The sequence below is a fragment of the Toxorhynchites rutilus genome, chromosome 3 (assembly GCF_029784135.1).
Source record: "Toxorhynchites rutilus septentrionalis strain SRP chromosome 3, ASM2978413v1, whole genome shotgun sequence".
Taxonomy (NCBI): Eukaryota; Metazoa; Arthropoda; class Insecta; order Diptera; family Culicidae; genus Toxorhynchites; species Toxorhynchites rutilus.
Window position 1 is genome coordinate 313,493,567 of NC_073746.1, and position 19,591 is coordinate 313,513,157.

General features: G+C 41.5%; 1 protein-coding gene across 1 annotated transcript in view; it reads left to right on the plus strand.

The window, feature by feature from the left end:
- The window catches only part of LOC129775663 (activating transcription factor 3), a 189,156-nt gene that overhangs the window by 150,654 nt on the left and 18,911 nt on the right, over positions 1 to 19,591 (plus strand). Inside the window, exon 3 of the mRNA XM_055780652.1 lies at positions 15,534 to 15,617. Coding sequence (XP_055636627.1) covers positions 15,534 to 15,617 — 84 coding nt within the window. The remainder of the gene's footprint in view (positions 1 to 15,533; positions 15,618 to 19,591) is intronic.

A 19,591-nucleotide genomic window follows, 5' to 3' on the forward strand; every position in this document is an offset into this window, starting at 1 on the left:
GGGAAATTTGTGCTCCGTGAAGTTATAGCAAATGCTTCCACTTGAAAAACCATCTTGGAAAAAACATTCATTTTTTCTATTTCACAGGGCATATGCTTTATCTTGTTTACTCCGGGTCAGATGACGTATAAGTGGGACACGCAACCGAAATAGAGTTGTTCCCAGTTGGGTCATGTGAATGCAAGCATGATTTGTTTTATTGATTGAAAAATGCAGGTGTTCCATCAAATGTTTTTGCTATAAAAAGTGCTCTGCCATAAAAAAAATCTGAAAACCCCTGATCTAGAGCTTGTTGAGACTAAAATAAAATCGTGGGGCATGTAATGAAACAACTAACTGTAGATAATAGAAATCTGACGTGGCCCATTTTGGATTTGCATTTTTCATAAATAACTGTGTTCTAATGGTCAAGCCCTTTCATTTGATACACATATTGTTGCAGTTTTGAAAAAAAATGTATGTCGCCATTTTGTGTTGGCGGCCATTTTGGATCTGAATTTTCATAAATAACTGTGTTCTACTAGTCAAGCGCATTCGTTTGATACCCATATTGATGGGGTTTAGAAAAAATATGAAATCCGTGTTCCAAATTTCAGATCAATCGGTCAACAGGAAGGGGGTTAAATTTCTAATAATGTGGGACAGCGCTACAGACAAAGTTACAAAGTTACCCACGTACATACAAACGGGTCATATAATCGTCCCCGTTCTATATACCGAAGAGTTTAACGGTTTCCCGCATCGAAAATCTTTGCTCCAAACTCCATACTCCATACTAATGCTTCTAACATACCCTTAAGCAACTCCTTCAATAAGGAATTTAATCGTCAACTTTTGACCGTCCGGATTTAAAAGCATTTTCTGAATGTGCTTCTTATTCCGGACATGAGTTTGTGAAATTCACATTGATTTTTGATTTTTGACATTTTTTTGTTAACAGCTAGGTACTATGCTTGACACTAAACTGAATTGACACAATAGTAACTTTCAGTCACATTAACTCAACATGCAAAAAATGTCATGATTTTGGCATGATATTGAATGTAATGAAAAAGTGTCCGGATTAAAAAGCGTCCGGATTCAGAAGCATCACTGTATAGACATTGAAGTTTGGTTAAGCAAGTGTAGAGATATTTCAAGAAACATTACACTAGTGGAAACCTAAAATATTTTAAATATATTTATGTAGTTTTTTAAACTCACCCTGCTCAATAACTTTCCATTACTTTCGCGCAAGGGCAGTATTTATGTTTTATTTATTTATTTATTTATTTATTTATTTATTAATATTATATTTCATCCGACAAGTATGTCTCAATGAACAAATGTGTAGTGAAACTAGCTGAACACGAAACGCTTAATTCTACTCTTAAATTCGTTAATCGTGATATTAAAATCAAACAAATGGGCAACATCGTTGAAGCATTCCATCATTGAACGTATTGGTTCGTGGAGGGAGTAGTCTCGACGTCTGAACGGCAGGCGAAGGAAGTCAGAGCGACGGAGAGTATAACCAGGAACATTGATGGCGATTTGCGCAAGTACGTTTGGAGCATCAATTTCGGCGACAAGAAGTCGAGCGATGAATATTGCCTTAGCCCGTTTCCGCCTTTGCTTCAGCGTTTCCAACCCTATCAACTGACATCGATGTTCGTACGGTGGCAAATTCAGCGGATCATTCCATGGCAGGAGACGTAGGGCGAATCTGACGAACCTTCCCTGAATTGATTCGATGTGAGCAGCCATAGTGCTACGATAAGGGTCCCATATTAATGAAGCGGTTTCTATAAACGGCCGAACCAAGCACGAATACAAGGATCTCAGCGTGTAAGGATATCGGAATTCTCTGCTCAATTTGCTCACAAATCCCAATTGACGACGAGCCTTGTCTATGATGTCTTCGTAGTGGTTCCGAAATGACAGAGCTGGATCAAGGAAGACACCGAGATCTCGAATCGTTTGAACTCGACTTAACACTTCGTCCCCGACAGTGTATTCGAACGACAAGAGGTTCATCTTGCGGTGGAAGCTTATGACAGAGCATTTTGGTATGCTTAGTTGCATCCTGTTTACGCGACACCATGCAGCGAATTTATCAAGAAGTTTTTGGAGTTTACGACAATCTTCAATGCTGTTGACGTCAATGTACAGCTTTAGATCATCAGCATATACCAGGCAACAGTCGGCTCCAAGATACACGATGGCATCGTTGATGAACAGTGAGAATAGTAGCGGTCCCAAATTGCTACCTTGAGGAACTCCGGAGCTGCTTTCAAACCAGGTTGAGGTGCAAGAGCCAATTTTGACTGCTAGTTTTCTAGCGAGGAAATATGAGCGAAGACATTTAACGAGCCTTACAGAGAAACCAAGTTTTGCTAATTTGGCCAGAAGCATACTATGGTCAACCTTGTCGAATGCTGCTTTGAGGTCGGTGTAAATGGCGTCAATCTGTCGGCCCTCTTCAATTTTGCTAAGACAGAGATGGTCACCAAAAAGTTGACCGTTTACAACACTGAACCTAACACCCTGTATATAAACCTTACTTACGAATTCTAATCAAAGCTTATGCAATTTCCATTGATGTTAAAAAAAAACCCGTTGGATTCCACCCTGACATTCATCGCTCGCCTTTGGAATGTGGTGACCTTAACTGCGTCTCCGCTTTATATATGCTTCCAGTTCACCAATCGATCCTCTCTGTAAGGCATCTAACATACGGCGTTTGTCATATGGAGGAAGAACGCAGAGCTCACAGATGTTTGTCTCATCTCTCACATAATAATCATCATGTTCTATCGGCAGAGACGAAACATCTGAATCGCAGTTTGTTCTTCAAATAAAACACTTTAGAACGCCTCGATGTGAGTTTTGTAGAGTGGACAAAAACCGTACTTATTTGTACCACGAACTCAGTGGATTGCTCTCCAGCGGATCACTCAATGTCATTGTCAGTGCCATCGGTTTTAGCACCAGCCTTGGACAAAGCAAAATCACCGCGATTCACACTCACGTGAGAAGCGAAGAATGAATCTCCCCAGCATCGTTCACGTCGTCACTCCATCAGACCATGAATTATATTTATATCGGAGCTCTTCCAATCCGGTAGTGGTCAAGTGGTTCCTCGAACCAACCACTGGATTTGGCAAGCACCGATTCGATTTAATCCACCATCCTTCTCCATCTTCTTGCTTGCTGCGCCCACTCTCAAATGTGGAGGCGTTTTTATTTCTTGTTTGTTTTTTGCTGCCCTCCGCGAACACACCTATAATCACAGGAGCCCTCCAAAAAAAAAAAAAAGAACGCTTCGTTGCGCCACAAGTTTCAATCGCTGCTATCCACCGCACAAATCTAGAGTCGTAAAAAATTGCACAACTTTACGCGCGCGTCCACCAATGCGCATAGGAAATAGCAACAAAGTGAATACATTCTATACGTTTGTATTATTTTTATTACCCCGCTATCGCATGCTTCCACACGAGCATCAGCAGCAGCAGCAGCAACGCTGGAAACATTGTGCAATCAAAGAAGCGTCCTCGACCACCCACTCACCCACCAGCGGAACACGCCAGCATAGCAGCAAGCAGCAGTCTTGCGGCGATTTCCGAATCTCCGTTCCGTGCTGCTCGCGGAAATTGCATTTGCTAAATGATAATGGCAAACACACGGCGGAAGAGCTATTCTAAGCATTCTCGCACTGGCGAAAAAATAAACGAGGCTCGTAATGCAAAAAAAAATAATACAGGTGGACCTTTTGAAGTGATAAATGTGGACTGCGAAGGATGAGGAGGTGGGAGGGAGGCGATGAAATGATGAAGGTAACCACAAAACATCGAGGGGTTGGTTTTAATTCAATTTAGCAAGATAATAAATTATCCGGGACTACACACACTCAGCGCGTCGCGTTATAAAGTACGATGATGGTAATACCGGCCGATCGTCGTCTCCCAGTGGCGGCGGCGGCAATTTGGTTGTTCTCCAGTGTAATAATGATATATGCAGGTATATTATGTACACAAATGTTCAACACGCGCACCGCGGATCCACAGTTGGCAGAACGCGCGGTGTTTTTTTTTTGTCTCTCTGTTACTCGCGCGTGGTTTTGTCTTCGACCTTGCGATGTTTTTCAGTAATACGACGGCAGTGTTTCCAGTTCTCTTGTGTTTGTTTAGTGTCAGTTTTTAGTAAATATAATATTGCATATAGAAATTCGGAAATAGAGGGTGAATACTGTTGGTTTGTCTGTTTTTGGGCGTTTTCACGCAACTAGTAATTGCAAGACGATTTTTCTTCATGAAAATCACATGTAATCAAGACGAGTTTGGGTTTATTGAAAATCCTCTACTAGTCTCTAGTTGTTCATAACACCATAAGGCGTTCAAATTATTCAAATTCTTCTGTTTTTTTACGATTTTTTTCAAAAAGATATTATGATCATGGTTTGTTCACCTCTGATCATGGTTTGTCCGGTTTTAAAAGTCACTATTTTCGAATGAAGAAATTCAAATTCAATCCTTATATTTACTGTCATCATTATTGATTCATTCGCAATTTAGCTTTTCTACAGAATACTGTCTTTTTTTTGGGCATTTTAAAGCACGAAAGGGCACCATAGACAAACTGCAGCGCGCCAAACAACTGCCATAGTAATCATGTGGACAAACCAACATCAGTGCAACGGACAAACAATGATCAAAACTGAAGTCATCGAGATGCATTATCTACATGATTTAGATGACATGACGAATGGTGTGCAAGCATGATGTTTACAATATTTGTGAGTGTTATAACCCAGGAAAGTTCTACTACTTACTTACTTACTTACTTACTTACTTACTTACTTACTTACTTACTTACTTACCAAATAATCATCTAGTGGTTGATTAAAAGTTAACTCAAATGAGGGGCGTATGACATCAATAGTTTATAAAGTCCACCGACTTTATAAACATTAAAAACATGTGAATCCGTAAAAATATCATAGAAACTAGACACAGACAACTTTTGGAAACATTTGAATAAGTGATTTGACACAGATGCTCTGAACTAGAGCATTCTAAAAAGTGGACAAACCAACATCAAATACTCAAATAAAGAAATAATCCTCATCCAGTGCAACAACCAAGCGATATTCTGTATCTGGATTCTTCAAGCGGTTATTTTTACATTAGATACATTTGACTATTTATTCATTATATCGAATCAACACTTTCCGGTCAGATCATGCCACAATTTGGTATTGAAATGTTTAGCGCATGCATTAACATTGGTTCCTTAGAGGATCGTTTTTTTTTTTGCAACTTGCGTTCGCGGGTAACCCGCTTGTAGGAAATCGTTGCTTTGCTGTAGAGCTCGGTACAAATTTAGATGACAAGAAAGTTGTTCGTTCAACGAACTTCTTAACGTTAAAGAATATAGAAAACTCCATATTATCAGTATTCGTCGATTTCTTCACATAATGCATTCATGAAAATGGACTTATATATTTACAGCAACCTTATCAGCAATTTACTCCATTAGTGTTGCACGTCTATTACCATACACATAGAAATTTTTCATCGTTGGATACATGGCTTATGGAAAATGTTTTCCAACATTGATAACATTGCTTGAACCCTAGTATTCCAAAAATAAAGTTAATGCAACTCCAGGTTTCCTAGTAATTCAAAAACGGACTTCGATATATTAATTTTTGGTAATTAAACTGAGAAAAATCCTCGGTCGAAAACTACCAAATACATTTGGCAATGCAAAGTTAGTAGGATGTACAAATTGTTTGTACATATTGTCAACAAATCCGCATCCCTACCAGAGGTTAGTATATTTTACTCGATAATATTAGTAAACTTGGAGATTGTCATATCTGGAAACTGGTGAGAAAAGTGCGTATTAACCATTCTCATTGTTGCCGTGAGGCAATACGGAGGTATAATAAGAATATAATTCTGATACGTGCATTTTCGGCGGGAAAATGTAGCCGATATTGGGCTTCCGAATCATGGTTCTGCTTGACATAAGCGTTTATTAGTACGGTCGAAAATGACTATAAATTGGTAGCATTTACCAAAAAATTCGTTATATTTAGTAATTATTTCTCTCAGCGTATGCAACAATTCCATGAAAAAGGGTGTACCGAAAAAATATTTTTCTTTGATTCTTATCAAGTCTCGTATATTTTTTCCATATCGAAAAATATCGAAAATCGATATTGCGAATAATCCATTTAATCCTTTGAGGCACAAAAAAAAATACTCATGGTGCACAGACATTTTATATCATTCAAAATTTAAAAAAATGGTGTGTTGTCATATGACGTTTGCGTTCTGACATTTGCTAATGGTGTTGCCAACCAACTACAAAATTTATGAGCGTCCCCCAAAGGGTTTAGAAAAAAAGCTATGAAAAATTGAACTTATATGCGATTCTACATGAAAAACTACACATGTTTTATCTTAGGGCTAACACTTTTCGAGATATAACCATTTTTATGTAATGAAAATTATGTTTGAGAAGTAACAGATAATTCATGGGGAAAATGCGGGTAAAATGAACCGGTTGTCGCCGTTAGCTGCTATCAGCTGTTAGCGTTCGTTCAATTTTCCTTCCACCAGCTGTAAAGCGACAATTTGAGTACGCCGCCATGCCACTGACCGAGCGTGGAATCAGATTACAAAGAGCTGATTCAATACGCGCACACGTTGGCGAGTATGGATATAGGTCAGTTGTGCTAGGATCAGCAATTAGATTTCGTCGCGGTTCAACCCAACCAGCGACTGGAAGAAAACTTAATACATAAAAAGTATAGCATAGACGCATATTCCCGATTCGAAAGGGATACCGAATTTGATCGCCCTTTGCTTCCCGGGTGGCAAAAATATTATTGAATAAAATTGTGACTCATTTCACACTGGGAAGCGAGGGGCATCAAAATTGCTGACAAATCAATATCCTAGTATTTAAGAACCAGCAAACCCTGTAAATAATCAGTATCAATAAAGTATCAAACGAGTATCGGACAAGTATCTAAACGTGCGGGTCCTCAATCATCCGAAAAATGTTTTCCTCCGGCGTGAGGAAGTTACTTTTTTTTCATACATACATTTATTGAATCTTCCATGATGTGGAAATAACAATGTTTGGTTATACATTTAGTTCTAACATAATAAAGTATTACGTTTGTTATCAATTCTTACAGTTAAAATTTCACATGTGTGCTGGAGCACAACACTAACGTTTGACCACGTTCAAATAATTAAGGTTTTTTTTCTTCAGACGTGTTACCATAGGTTGACCGAGTCGCCTTGCTAGTGGGTTTGGATGATTCTTCACCTTTTCCGCAAATTTCCTCCTCGTTTTATGAAGTTCTTCTTTAACCGTCGCCATCTCTAAGTCTCGATGTATGACACTATTGCGGATGTACCAAGGGGCGCCAGTAATTTGTCTTAGCAGTTTATTTTGTACTCTTTCGATGATTTCGATATTACTTGCTGAAGCTGTTTGCCACAGTTGACAGCCATAATGCCAAATAGGCTTCATCATGGATTTGTATAGAAGTAGTTTGAACTCTAGTTTTAATTTCGACTTCCTCCCGATTAGCCAATGTATTTGATTTGCTCTTTGCTTCTTTGTGTTTCTTCCAGGTTAGACGGCGGTCTATGTGTACACCGAGATATTTAATTTTATTCCATTGAGGCACTGCAGATCCATTGAACTTGATTTGTGGGCATGTGTTCTGATTAAGCGTGAACGTAACATGGACTCATTTTGTTTCATTTACTTTCATTCTCCATTTTTGAAGCCACTTTTCCACGACCGTTATATGTTCCTGGAGATCCCGTGACGCAATCGTTCTGTTTTTGTGACTGCTGAGAATAGCAGTTTCATCTGCGAATGTTGTAGTCATTATGTTCCGCGCGGTCGGGAGTTCAGCTGTGTAGATGAGATAGAGAACTGGTCCAAGAACACTGCCCTGAGGAACGCCAGCATATATTTGTCGCTTTTTCGATAGTGTTTGGTTATACCGAAAATGAAACTTTCTTCCCAGTAGGTAAGAACGCATAATTTCATATACTTGTGGTAGCATATTTTCAATTTTATAGAGCAGTCCTTCATGCCAGACTTCATCGAATGCTTGAGCTACATCAAGAAAAAGCGCTGAGCAATATCCGCGACCTTCATATACTTTACGAATTTCTTCTATCAGTCGGTGCACTTGTTCAATAGTGCTCGGAATCTGAATTGGTGATTCTGGATTAAACTTTCAATCTCGGGCGCTGATTTTATTAGGATAATTTTTTCGAACACTTTTGAGAACGTTGGAAGGATGCTAATAGGTCTATAAGATTCCACTTTCTGTGCGTCTGTAGTCGATACCGGGTGACTTTTTCACATTGATATGATTTTTGATGATATGTCTCACCAGCCGATGTTTGATTTTCATTTTGTTTCGGTTTGTAGCACCAGAAAATTCGAGCGTTTCTTGGTTTGGTCCGGATTGATTCGGAGTGAAAACTTTCTGAAGATGGTTTGCAAAAGTTGCTGCTTTTTCATCGTCACTTCTGGCCCAATTAACAGAGGGCATTCTAAACGGCGGGACCTGTAACTGAGGTCGTTTTAGATTCTTAGTTGCCTACCATAGTGAGTAATTAGTATCTTGATTTGGCGACAATTCAGTTAAGTAATTATGGAATTTTTCATCTTTCTCGTCTTGTAATAGCTTTCTTAATTTACGTTGTGCCATATTGAACTGGTTTTTAGATTCTGGCGATCGTTTGTTTTGCCAGGTTCGTCTTAGTCGTCGCTTTTCTGCAACTGCTGCTTTTATGTAGGAGGCAGTAATAATTTTTTCGTGTTTCTGGGTCTTCATAGGTGGGGTAGCTATCTTCGCAGCATTCTTCAAGAGTACACTGAGCTGGTTAACTGCGTCCTCGATGTTATGTTCGTTATCCAGGGGTAGATCGAGAATGTTAGAGGAAATATGTGTCTTATATTTTGTCCAGTTCGTTGAAAAGTTAGTGAGATTAGATGACTTCTGCTTCACTTGCTTTTCTATGAAGTATTCCAGGAGTATTGGTGAGTGATTAAATGATAAGTCCAGAAGAAGCTTCGATCGAATTCGTTTACTATTAATATTTTTGTGACAGTGAAATCTAGCAGGTCCGGAAGTCGTGCGAGATCCTCTGGCCAGTGTGTCGGTTCGCCGCATGATGCAATGTCATAGCCAGAGTCAGTGATAACGTTGTATAATAAAGGGTGTGTCACATCAAATTGCATCACGGAAAAAACGCTGTAGAAATTCGCCCAGTAGACCGATCCTTTTGAAAATTTTAGACAGTAAAATAAAAACTATTAAACAACTTTTGGCATTTTCTTTTTATTCATACTTCGAGCCCAAGCCCGTATGCTCGCACCTTCCTCTTTACCCCGTCCATAAGGTTCTGTACAACGTCAGGTTGTAGTTTTTTTTTGAACAGAAATCCATTTTCTTTTGAAGTCCGCCTCCGATTTGACAACCTTTGGGTTCTTCCGGAGGGCCTGCTTCATAATCGCCCAATATTTCTCTATTGGGCGAAGCTCCGGCGCGTTGGGCGGGTTCATTTTCTTTGGCACGAAGGTGACCCCGTTGGCTTCGTACCACTCCAACACGTCCTTTGAATAGTGGCACGAAGCGAGATCCGGCCAGAAGATGGTCGGGCCCTCGTGCTGCTTCAATAGTGGTAGTAAGCGCTTCTGTAGGCACTCCTTAAGGTAAACCTGCCCGTTTACCGTGTCGGTCATCACGAAGGGGGCGCTCCGCTTTCCGCAAGAGCAGATCGCTTGCCACACCATGTACTTTTTGGCAAACTTTTTTTTTGTCCTCTGCGGAGAAGAACAACAGACCCGGCAGCTGACGAAAGTCCGTTTTGACGTAGGTTTCGTCGTCCATTACCAAGCAATGCGGCTTCGTCAGCATTTCGGTGTACAGCTTCCGGCCTCACGTCTTCCCCACCATGTTTTGCCTTTCGTCGCGGTTAGGAGCCTTCTGAACCTTGTATATACACAGGCCCTCCCGCTGCTTGGTCCGATGGACGAATGAACTTGACAAATTCAGCTTATTGGCGACATCCCGGACCGAACTTCTCGGATCACGTCTAAACTGCTTAACAACGCGCTTGTGATCTTTTTCACTGACGGAGCATCCATTTTTGCCGTTCTTCACCTTCCGGTCGATGGTTAGGTTCTCGAAGTATCGTTTTAGTACTCTGCTGACCGTGGATTGGACGATTCCCAGCATCTTACCGATGTCCCGATGTGACAACTCCGGATTCTCGAAATGAGTGCGCAGGATTAATTCACGACGCTCTTTTTCGTTCGACGACATTTTTCCAAATTTACGAAAAATTTACAGTGAAGCATGGCCAACGTGATCTATACACTCTTATCTGATTATAAGCGAAAGCTGAAGATATAATTCCTAAAAATTAAATTTCTACAGCGTTTTTTCCGTGATGCAATTGGATGTGACACACCCTTTACGCGACCACTTAGTCCTTTCCAAAAAGTAGTCTAATTATTTTTTGGTGGTTTCAAGTAGCAAAGTTGCTTGAATGACCAATGTCCTCACACCAATATCGTTTTACTGCAATCTGAGATGGTGCTGCCAATCGAATTGGCATGAAGTTCGTCATATATATTATCAAATCTAGCGATTAGTGTCGTCAGCATCAGTTGGATGCTAAATTCCTACTGCAGTCGTTTTTCTAGTCTTTCTTCGATGCGTTCATTGCATACATCAATGAACGAAAGTATCTTGCTCGAGCTTTAAGTTCGAATATCTGTGCATGGACATTCAAAGCACTTATAACCCGTCAACCCGTTCAAGAAAAATATCAATAGATAACGAAAAGCTCTGTTCGATATCCATGAAAATTCTTAATTGGTGTTATTCAAATACTTCGAACGCGTATTTCTCACCATAACTTTACCTATCATTCCCGTTAAAACTTATAACATAATAATATAATATAATGTTTTTTAGAATTCAGAAGTCGATCTCGTTCGGGTTACAGAATGCAACATAGTGCTAATTTCAAATCCGATCGGATTTCGGAATAGAGGTGAATGTTTCATCAAAACACAAAACTTCAATTCATGAATCTTAAGGCGGCATTCCATCAATTCAACATGCTACATGCTACAAGTCAATGGTAAACAACGATGGATATGATCCTTGCGCAATTTTTTATTTTGTTTCCACCTCTGCTACTACACAGCAGTATGCGAACGCTCATCGCTCCAACATATCTGTTCTGATGGTATTGTTTTTATGATCAAACATTCTGTTCTTCCATTGTTTTGGTGAGTTATGATGATCGTCAATAAATGACGTAGTTGCTCCAATGTTGTCTATTGGATAAGGCCAACTTTGCTCGACAAGGCCAATTATGTCGTAAAAAGAGACACTCCAATAAGAAAGAACCATTGACTTCTAGCATGTCGCATGTTTAATAGATGGAATTCCGCCTTTACTCACTTATTTATTGTTGCTGCGCTCCACGCTAGGAGCATAGTGCCTTCGTTTGAAGCTTCCATTCTGGGCAATCCGCAGCTTTCGCCTTGGCCCGTGCCCTGGTCAAATTTGGATCGACTCCTCTGATCTCGTTTGTGAGGCTCCGTCGCCAGGAATCTTTGGGTCTGCCTCTGCCACTTTTCCGTAATGTGTGGCCGACCCACCGACGCTCCTGGATCTTTGTTAAAGTCGGCATCTGATGACAACGACGATTGAGTGCGTCATTTGCGATCCAATTGTTCGGCCATCAGGCCCGAATTATATACCTCAGGCTGCGGATCACGAAGACCTGAAACTTCCGCGCATTCTCTGCTGATACGACCCACTTCTCACATGCATAAAGCAGCATTGATTTTACGTTGGAATTAAGTATCCGGGTTTTGGGGTTGTGACCTCCCTGTCTTCCTCAGATTCGCAAAGGCAGCCTTCGCCTTCCGCGCGAATATATCGATGTTTGAAACTCTCGACCCTCTCCACTGCTTGCCCAGCTATTGTGAATCTGGAAGGCATAACCGTGTTGACATCCAAAGCTTTCGTCTTGCTGACATTAATTTTCAGGCCAGCCGCGGAAGAGAATGCGGCTTGGTCGTCAAGCTTGCTCTGCATATCAGAGCCCCACGTCGATACCAGTGTAATGTCTTCAGCAAATTCAAAGTCGTTGAGGTGCTCCATCCTAATAGGTTCCCAAAGAAGCCCACGGTTTGGTTCACGGTCGAAAGTGCCCACCATGATCTCGTCGATGACGAATAGTAGTGGTGAGAGTAGACAGCCTTGCCCAACACCAGCCGCGACCCGTGTTGGGTCAGACAAGACCCCGTTGTGCAAGATTCTGCACAAAAGGCCTCGTACTGCGCTGATACTAGGTAGACTAGTTCATCCCTTGCGTCTCAGGGCACTCCAGAGTTTATCGTGATTGAGGCGGTCGAAAGCTTTCTCATAATCGATGAATAACAGATTAAGGGACTCTTGGAATTCACTGATCTGCTCGATAATGATGCTCAGGTAGCAATGTGATCGTTACAGGCCCTACCAGCTCTAAATCCCGCCTCTACCTTCTTCTTTACCCGGTTAAGGATCACCTTGCACAGGGTTTTGAGAACTACGCACAGCAGCATGATGCCTCACCAGTTGTCACAATCAGTCAGGTCCCCTTTCTTGGAACCTTAATAAGGATGCCCTGCATCCAGTCTGGTCGAAGGATTTTTCGTCAAAAAAATTTCTATCGACTTGCACTAAGGTCACGCGTATTCTAGAGTATTCCACTCCAGAATTCACTCAAGGCGTGTTATTCGGCATAGAAATCTCAACTATGTACTACTTATAAAAATGATGCAAGTAATACTTACAAGAAGGCAAAAGTTCCACTGGGAACGTTAGTGTCATCCAAGAAAAATAAGTACATCCAGTCCATCGGAAATGTTGCAGTTTCCCAGACATTTACGAATAAATGATGCAAGATTTCTGCGGATAATGCGAGGTCAGTTTTGAGCATCTCGGCTGATATGCGATCAACCCCCGGAGCTTTGTTGGATTTCGTACTTCTGATTGCTGCCTCTATCTCTCGCAATGACGGCGAAGACCTGAAGAGAGTGCTCGCTGGCAAAAATTTAAGACCGATGATGAAGAGATTACCGAAACTGAGGCCTATTTTGGAAAACCCGAAAGAGTACTATAAAATTGGCATCGAAAAGTTGCAAGATCGCTTTAATCGCAGTATCGCACTCGAAGGCAATTATGTTGAATAATACAATTGAATTTTGCAAACAAAAATAGTTTTACTGTGTTGCCCTATAAACTTTTCAGCCGAACTGTTAGGTCGAGGGCACGATACCGACGATGGGCTGTATCTTTTTCTCTCCTGGTTCTTTGTTGATCTATCGCGACTTTGGTGTCCCTTCTATCATCTATTCTTTCATCCGGGTGGCGCAGTTCACCCTGGTTGCGATGAAGGCTTTCTTGACGGCGATCCACTGGTCCTCGGGTCCTAAGTTCATCCACAAAGGACCTTTGCTCATTAGGATCCTCTAGTCGGTGTGTGTTGAATCGACGACCGAACTTCTTCTCCCTCCATTGAACTCGCGCTACGCGGCGGATTTCTCCTATGAGAAGATGGTGGTCGCAAGCGATTTCGGCACTGCGTTTATTCCGCACGTTAAGCAGGCTTCGTCCTAATATTCGACTGATGCAGATGTGATCGGTTTGGTTCTCAGTGTAAGCGTCACTTGAGACCCACGTAACTAATAAGTAAAGTTTTTTAATTTTTTTTTTTCAAAAATTAATGCTTTATTCTGCAAAAACGGTCTTTCGATCTTTTGATCTTTCTGGCAATTCACGGATCCCCTTGCGGAAATAATCGACCGGGTTGTCGGTTAACCACGAATCGATCCAATTTTTGACTTAATCAAAATTGGAAAAATGCTGGTCAACCAGACCATGTTGTATCGATCGAAAAAGCACGGACGGAGCAATGTCTGGAGAATACGGCGGGTAGGATCCCATTTCAGCGTTTCCAAGTATGTTTTGACCGGTTTCGCGACATGCGGCCGAGCATTGTCGTGCTGCAAAATAACTTTACCGTGTCTTTGCTCGTATTGTGGCCGTTTTTCCTTCAGTGCACGGCTCAAACGTATCAATTGTCGTCGGTAGAGGTTTAATTCGGTTTTAGCAGCTCATAATACACCACACCCAGCTGGTCCCACCAAATAGACAGCATAACCTTCTTCCAAGTCAAAATTACCACTTTTAGACCGTGCAAACCACATCTGACACGTTCGCTCAGTTGGAGCATGGTCACCATAAACTGGGACTTCACTCAGTCCCAGGATCTACAGCTTCATGCGACTCGCCTCGCTAGCCAGTTGGGCCAGCCTACCCTGCTACGCCATTTCATGTTCCAATTCGTATCCGTTGTTTCATGCTAAGAGTCGTTGCCGTTAAATCTGTCCGTATTCTTCCAACTTGGGTTTCCGTAATATATTGTTGATTTCGGGTGCAGTGGGTTATTAGCCCAAAAACCATATCCTCCACGACGGGTTTGTCCTCTTAGTTAGAGCTTCGAGGGTAAAGCATTCTGTATTCAGCCGCTGGATGCCGGAAAGATGCTGCTTGAGCCGCACCTCCATGGTGAACAGACGCTCGGAATTGTTGTAGTTCAGAACCAGAACTACCTTACAGGCTTCATGAATGCGAAAAAAAAAGAATGTAATTCGAAACTAGGAAAAGTAGAAATTTTTGGCAACGCTGGCGCTTTTTATATATCAAAATAAGCGCCATCTATCGCATCTCAACAGCCTGTCTAATGTTTCGATTTTCAATTCCTCGTGTCCCAAACAGAACACAGTTAAGCCGAATGGAACCGAATCGATAAATTAAACCTATGGATGTGTCTCTTTTTATCAATCGAATAAACAATCATCTCAAAATTGAAAGAAGGCAAAAAGAAAAACATTTCATTTCAATCGATCGCTCTGCAATCCAGTTATCACTGGAAAGTGTATGACGAATGGCTGTGGTGTTCTGATGGATGGCAACCGGCGCGGCAAAGTCCACGTTTATTGCCAACCTTTTTTTCCCGCTTCCAAATCCATTAGCGATGACTTGAAACGGATGATAGGAGGGAAAAAACACCTCCAACCAAAAGATAATAAATCGTGCGGGTTTCTATTGTTCGTTTCAGCTGTCAACAGAAGTATGAATGTCACCCATGAAGGGGATTTGTTTCAGGACTTCGCTGATGTGATTTGCATCTGGCGGGGAGAAGTGTGTTAATGGGTTAACACTGTTAATTCTTTTTCACCCTCTAGGGAGCAAACTATTTAATATTAGAGTTTATTAAGACTTCCGTAAAAGCTATAGATACAGGTTCATCTGAACGCAACAATCTGTAGGATTTTCAATGTTCAATGTCAGTGTTAGAAAATGATATTTTCAAACAAAGTTTTGCGTACAAAAATTTTATTCGATGATCCTATGTTTACGCTCTTTGCAGGCATCACAAGACAACCACTCAAACAGTTCCGACTCGCCACTGGAATCGCCTGCAGGCCATAGGAGAACACCGAGCGTACAACAGGTAATGTATACACTGAAATTCTTTTGCTAATTACTATTTAACAAAATTTTGTTGTCGAGAAAACAAACCCTCCCATTCAGAAAGAAACCCGTATCTTGCGGGAATGGTATACACTGTAGCATTCGTAACTGAGAATTGGAGACCGGAATTAGTGTTGACCGAAAAAAGCCAACAGCCGCCATTTCATAAGCGGACGGCAAACAAACTGAAACCCCACACCACCAGAATCGTTAAAAACGCGAGGAAAAATGAACAACCAAACTCGCGAGTCATTTATTTAGCATGCTCTATACGTGCCAAATTTTTGTCGAATTCAATAAAAACCCTACCCCGGGGAACGAAGCGCGTCTCCTTGCTGCTTGTCTTCTCCTTTGTAAACCAACAGTCCGAAGAACAACACAAAAAAAAGGGAGAAAGAAAACGACCGAAAATTGACTGAAGCAAGAAAGTCAAGTTGACGAGTAATGACCGCGCCCACACACGCGCGCGCTCGACTGTTTCCTCCACCCCCACAGTGTCCCCACGCGGCATCTCATCGAGATCGAGATCGGAGCAACAACAACAAAACGAAAAACACTCAGCAATGGTGAAAAAAAAGACGAATTTGTTTATTTTCTCGCAGTTTCTTTCGACATTTTTCAATTGTGCGACTCGGATGCCCAATCCCCGATTCGAAAAGTTGTAATCAATTTCAGATGTATTGAGGATAGGGTCTATATGTTCTGAATGGTGTTTTCTAAGCATTTGATCTTTAACTACAGGAAATAATAAAAATTGTAAAAAATATAAAATTTTATTGGGGGATAAAATCGATCTCTGCCATTTATTTTTTGAATATTATTCCATGTAAATGTTTGCCACGACTACGTTTTGGGTAATCTGTACGTATACATACCAAGTACTGCAATTTATCAACGTATCTGTTCATCCAAAATATGCTTATCGCTAAATACAATTTTTCAATGAAACAAAAAAAAACACATTTCTAACAGTGCATTGAATTCGAAAATAATCTTATTCAATTATTTGGAATCGTTGTTCGTCAACTTCAATTTTTTTTTTCCAAAATATATATTTTTATAAAGGCTCATATGGCGTTAGCCTCCCGGGGCCGGGAGTTCAATACAATTTTTCTTATTATCTATGTTAGTAATATGTAACCGATTACTCGCGGTTGGCTCGAGGTTAGTATTACAAGTGTTTTCGTAATTGGGATGTTGCTGTCTCCAATGCTCTGTACGTGTGCCCGACACGGGATACTTCCTATTGGGATGCAGCTGACCATTAATCAGCAACGCCCCCCTAGTCTGTACCTCATATCTAGCGTGGTGCGTCTTTCTCGACTCGAGGAATCCAGGATAGAATGGTCACTAGCCGGCGCAATCATCAGTTCGTGTAGAGTTGTCATGATCGGTACAACCTTTGGCTCTTGTTGAATGATCAGTGGACTGCACAACCTTTGGCCCGTGTGTCTGTAAAGAGTGTGTGTATGTATTGCCGCGACTAAGTAAAAGTTTATCGATCGGATAGGAGGGATATGAAACGGGGACACAACGAAGGAAACATCATTAAACGTTGACATCGGCGTTTCTGAGGAACAGGTATAGATGAAGCAGAAGATCAGGATCACGGCTACCTACGATATCCCGGACGGGGATATCCGATTGTCTGCCTTGTGCTCTTAGTGCTCTAGAGAGCTGAGAGCGAGCAGCATGGAACCGGATACACGACCAGACAACATGCTCGATGTCGTGGTAGCCATCGCCATAATCACAAAGATTGTTTGCTGCGAGCCCAATGCGATAGAGATGCGCGTTTAGGTTGTAGTGATTGGACATAAGCCGAGATATCACGCGAATGAAATCACGACCTACATTCAATCCCTTGAACCATGCCCTCGTCGAGACCTTAGGGATAATCGTGTGTAACCAACGACCGAACTCATCTCCACTCCACATGCGCTGCCAACTTACGAGCGTATACTGACGAGGAATGTGGAAAATTCATTATAAGCAATTTGCCTTTCAAAAAGAGTGCCTTCTAAAGCGCCCACCTTAGCTAGCGAGTCCGCTTTCTCATTCCCCGGAATCGAGCAATGAGAGGGAACCCATGCTAAGGTAATCTTGAATAATTTTTCGACCAAAACACTCAATAGTTGTCTTATTCTTGTTAGGAAATAAGATGAGCGTTTATCAACCTTCATTGAGCGGATTGCCTCTGATGAGCTGAGACTGTCTGAAAAAATAAAATAGTGGTCGATCGGCAATGTTTCAATGATCCCCAGTGCGTAGTATATCGCACCCAGTTCAGCAACATACACGGAACAAGGATCTTTGAGTTTGAAAGAGGCACTGGAATTTTCATTGAAGATGCCAAAGCCAGTGGACCCGTTTATGAATGAACCGTCAGTAAAGAACATTTTATCAGATCTAACTATGCCCCCATATTCTGCCGAAAATATCGGCGGAATAGAATCTGAGCGTAGATGATCTGGGATTCCATGGATTTTTTGTCGCATGGACAGATAAAAAATGACAGAGGAATTGCAAAAGTATGGGAAGCAAACTTGGTTGGAGATGCCTGGTGAAGGGTGCACGTCGTGGGTAAGGTACTCATGGTATAAAGACATAAAACTTGACTGAGGAGTCAGCTGGAGTAGATTTTCGAAGTTATCAATCACCAATGGATTCATGATCTTGCAACGGATGAGAAATCTGTAGGATAATTCTGTGAACCGAAGAGTAAGCGGGGGTACTCCTGCCAAAACTTCGAGACTCATCGTATGTGTCGAATGCAAACACCCCATGGCTATACGCAAGCAACGATATTGTATTCTCTCCAGCTTGAGAATATGAATCCTGGCAGCTGATCGGAAGCAAAAACTGCCATATTCTAACACTGACAATATCGTTGTTTTGTACAACTGAATGAGGTCTCCTGGATGGGCACCCCACCATGTTCCGGTTATTGTTTGGAGAAAATTGATTCTTTGCTGGCATTTCTGTTTCAAATACGCAATGTGTCTCCCCCAGGAACATTTAGAATCAAAATATACACCCAGGTATTTGAAAAACATAGAGTGTTGGATCGTTTTGCCGGATAGGTGAAGCTGGAATTGGGCGGGTTCGTGCTTCCTAGAAAAAACGACCATTTCAGTTTTCTCCGTAGAGAATTCGATACCCAGCTTGAGGGCCCACGTGAACAGATTGTTCAGGGTATCTTGCAACGACTTTTGCAGAACGACGGGATTAGTACCCGTGATGGAAATAACTCCATCGTCTGCAAGTTGTCTCAGCGTGCAGTCTCTAGTTAGACAATCATCCATATCATTGACGTAAAAACTGTACAAGAGGGGGCTTAAGCAGGAGCCTTGTGGTAGGCCCATAAAACTGTAACGAGAAGATTTCGAGCTGCCATGAGAGAAAATCATGTGCTTTTCTGACAGTAAATTGTACAGGAAATTGTTGAGAATTGGTGAAAGTCCACGATTATGAAGCTTCTCTGAGAGAATTTCCATGGAAACTGAATCAAATGCCCCTTTGATATCGAGAAAAACGGAAGCCATTTGTTCTTTGCGAGCAAATGCGATTTGGATTTCAGAAGATAGCAGCGCGAGACAATCGTTCGTCCCTTTACCTCGGCGGAAGCCAAACTGCGTATTTGACAGCAAAGTGTTCGTTTCAACCCACTTGTCCAAACGAAGTAGAATCATTTTCTCTAACAATTTACCAATACAGGATAACATTGCAATCGGCCTATACGAGTTGTGATCGCTAGCCGGCTTGTTGGGTTTCCGTATGGCTATCACTCTCACTTGTCTCCAGTCATGCGGGACAACATTCAGCTCCAGAAACTTGTTGAACAAGTTCAGCAAACGCTGTTTTGCCAAGTCGGGAAGATTCTTCAACAAGTTGAATTTAATCTTGTCCGACCCCGGAGCTGAATTGTTACATGAGAGGAGGGCAATTGAGAAT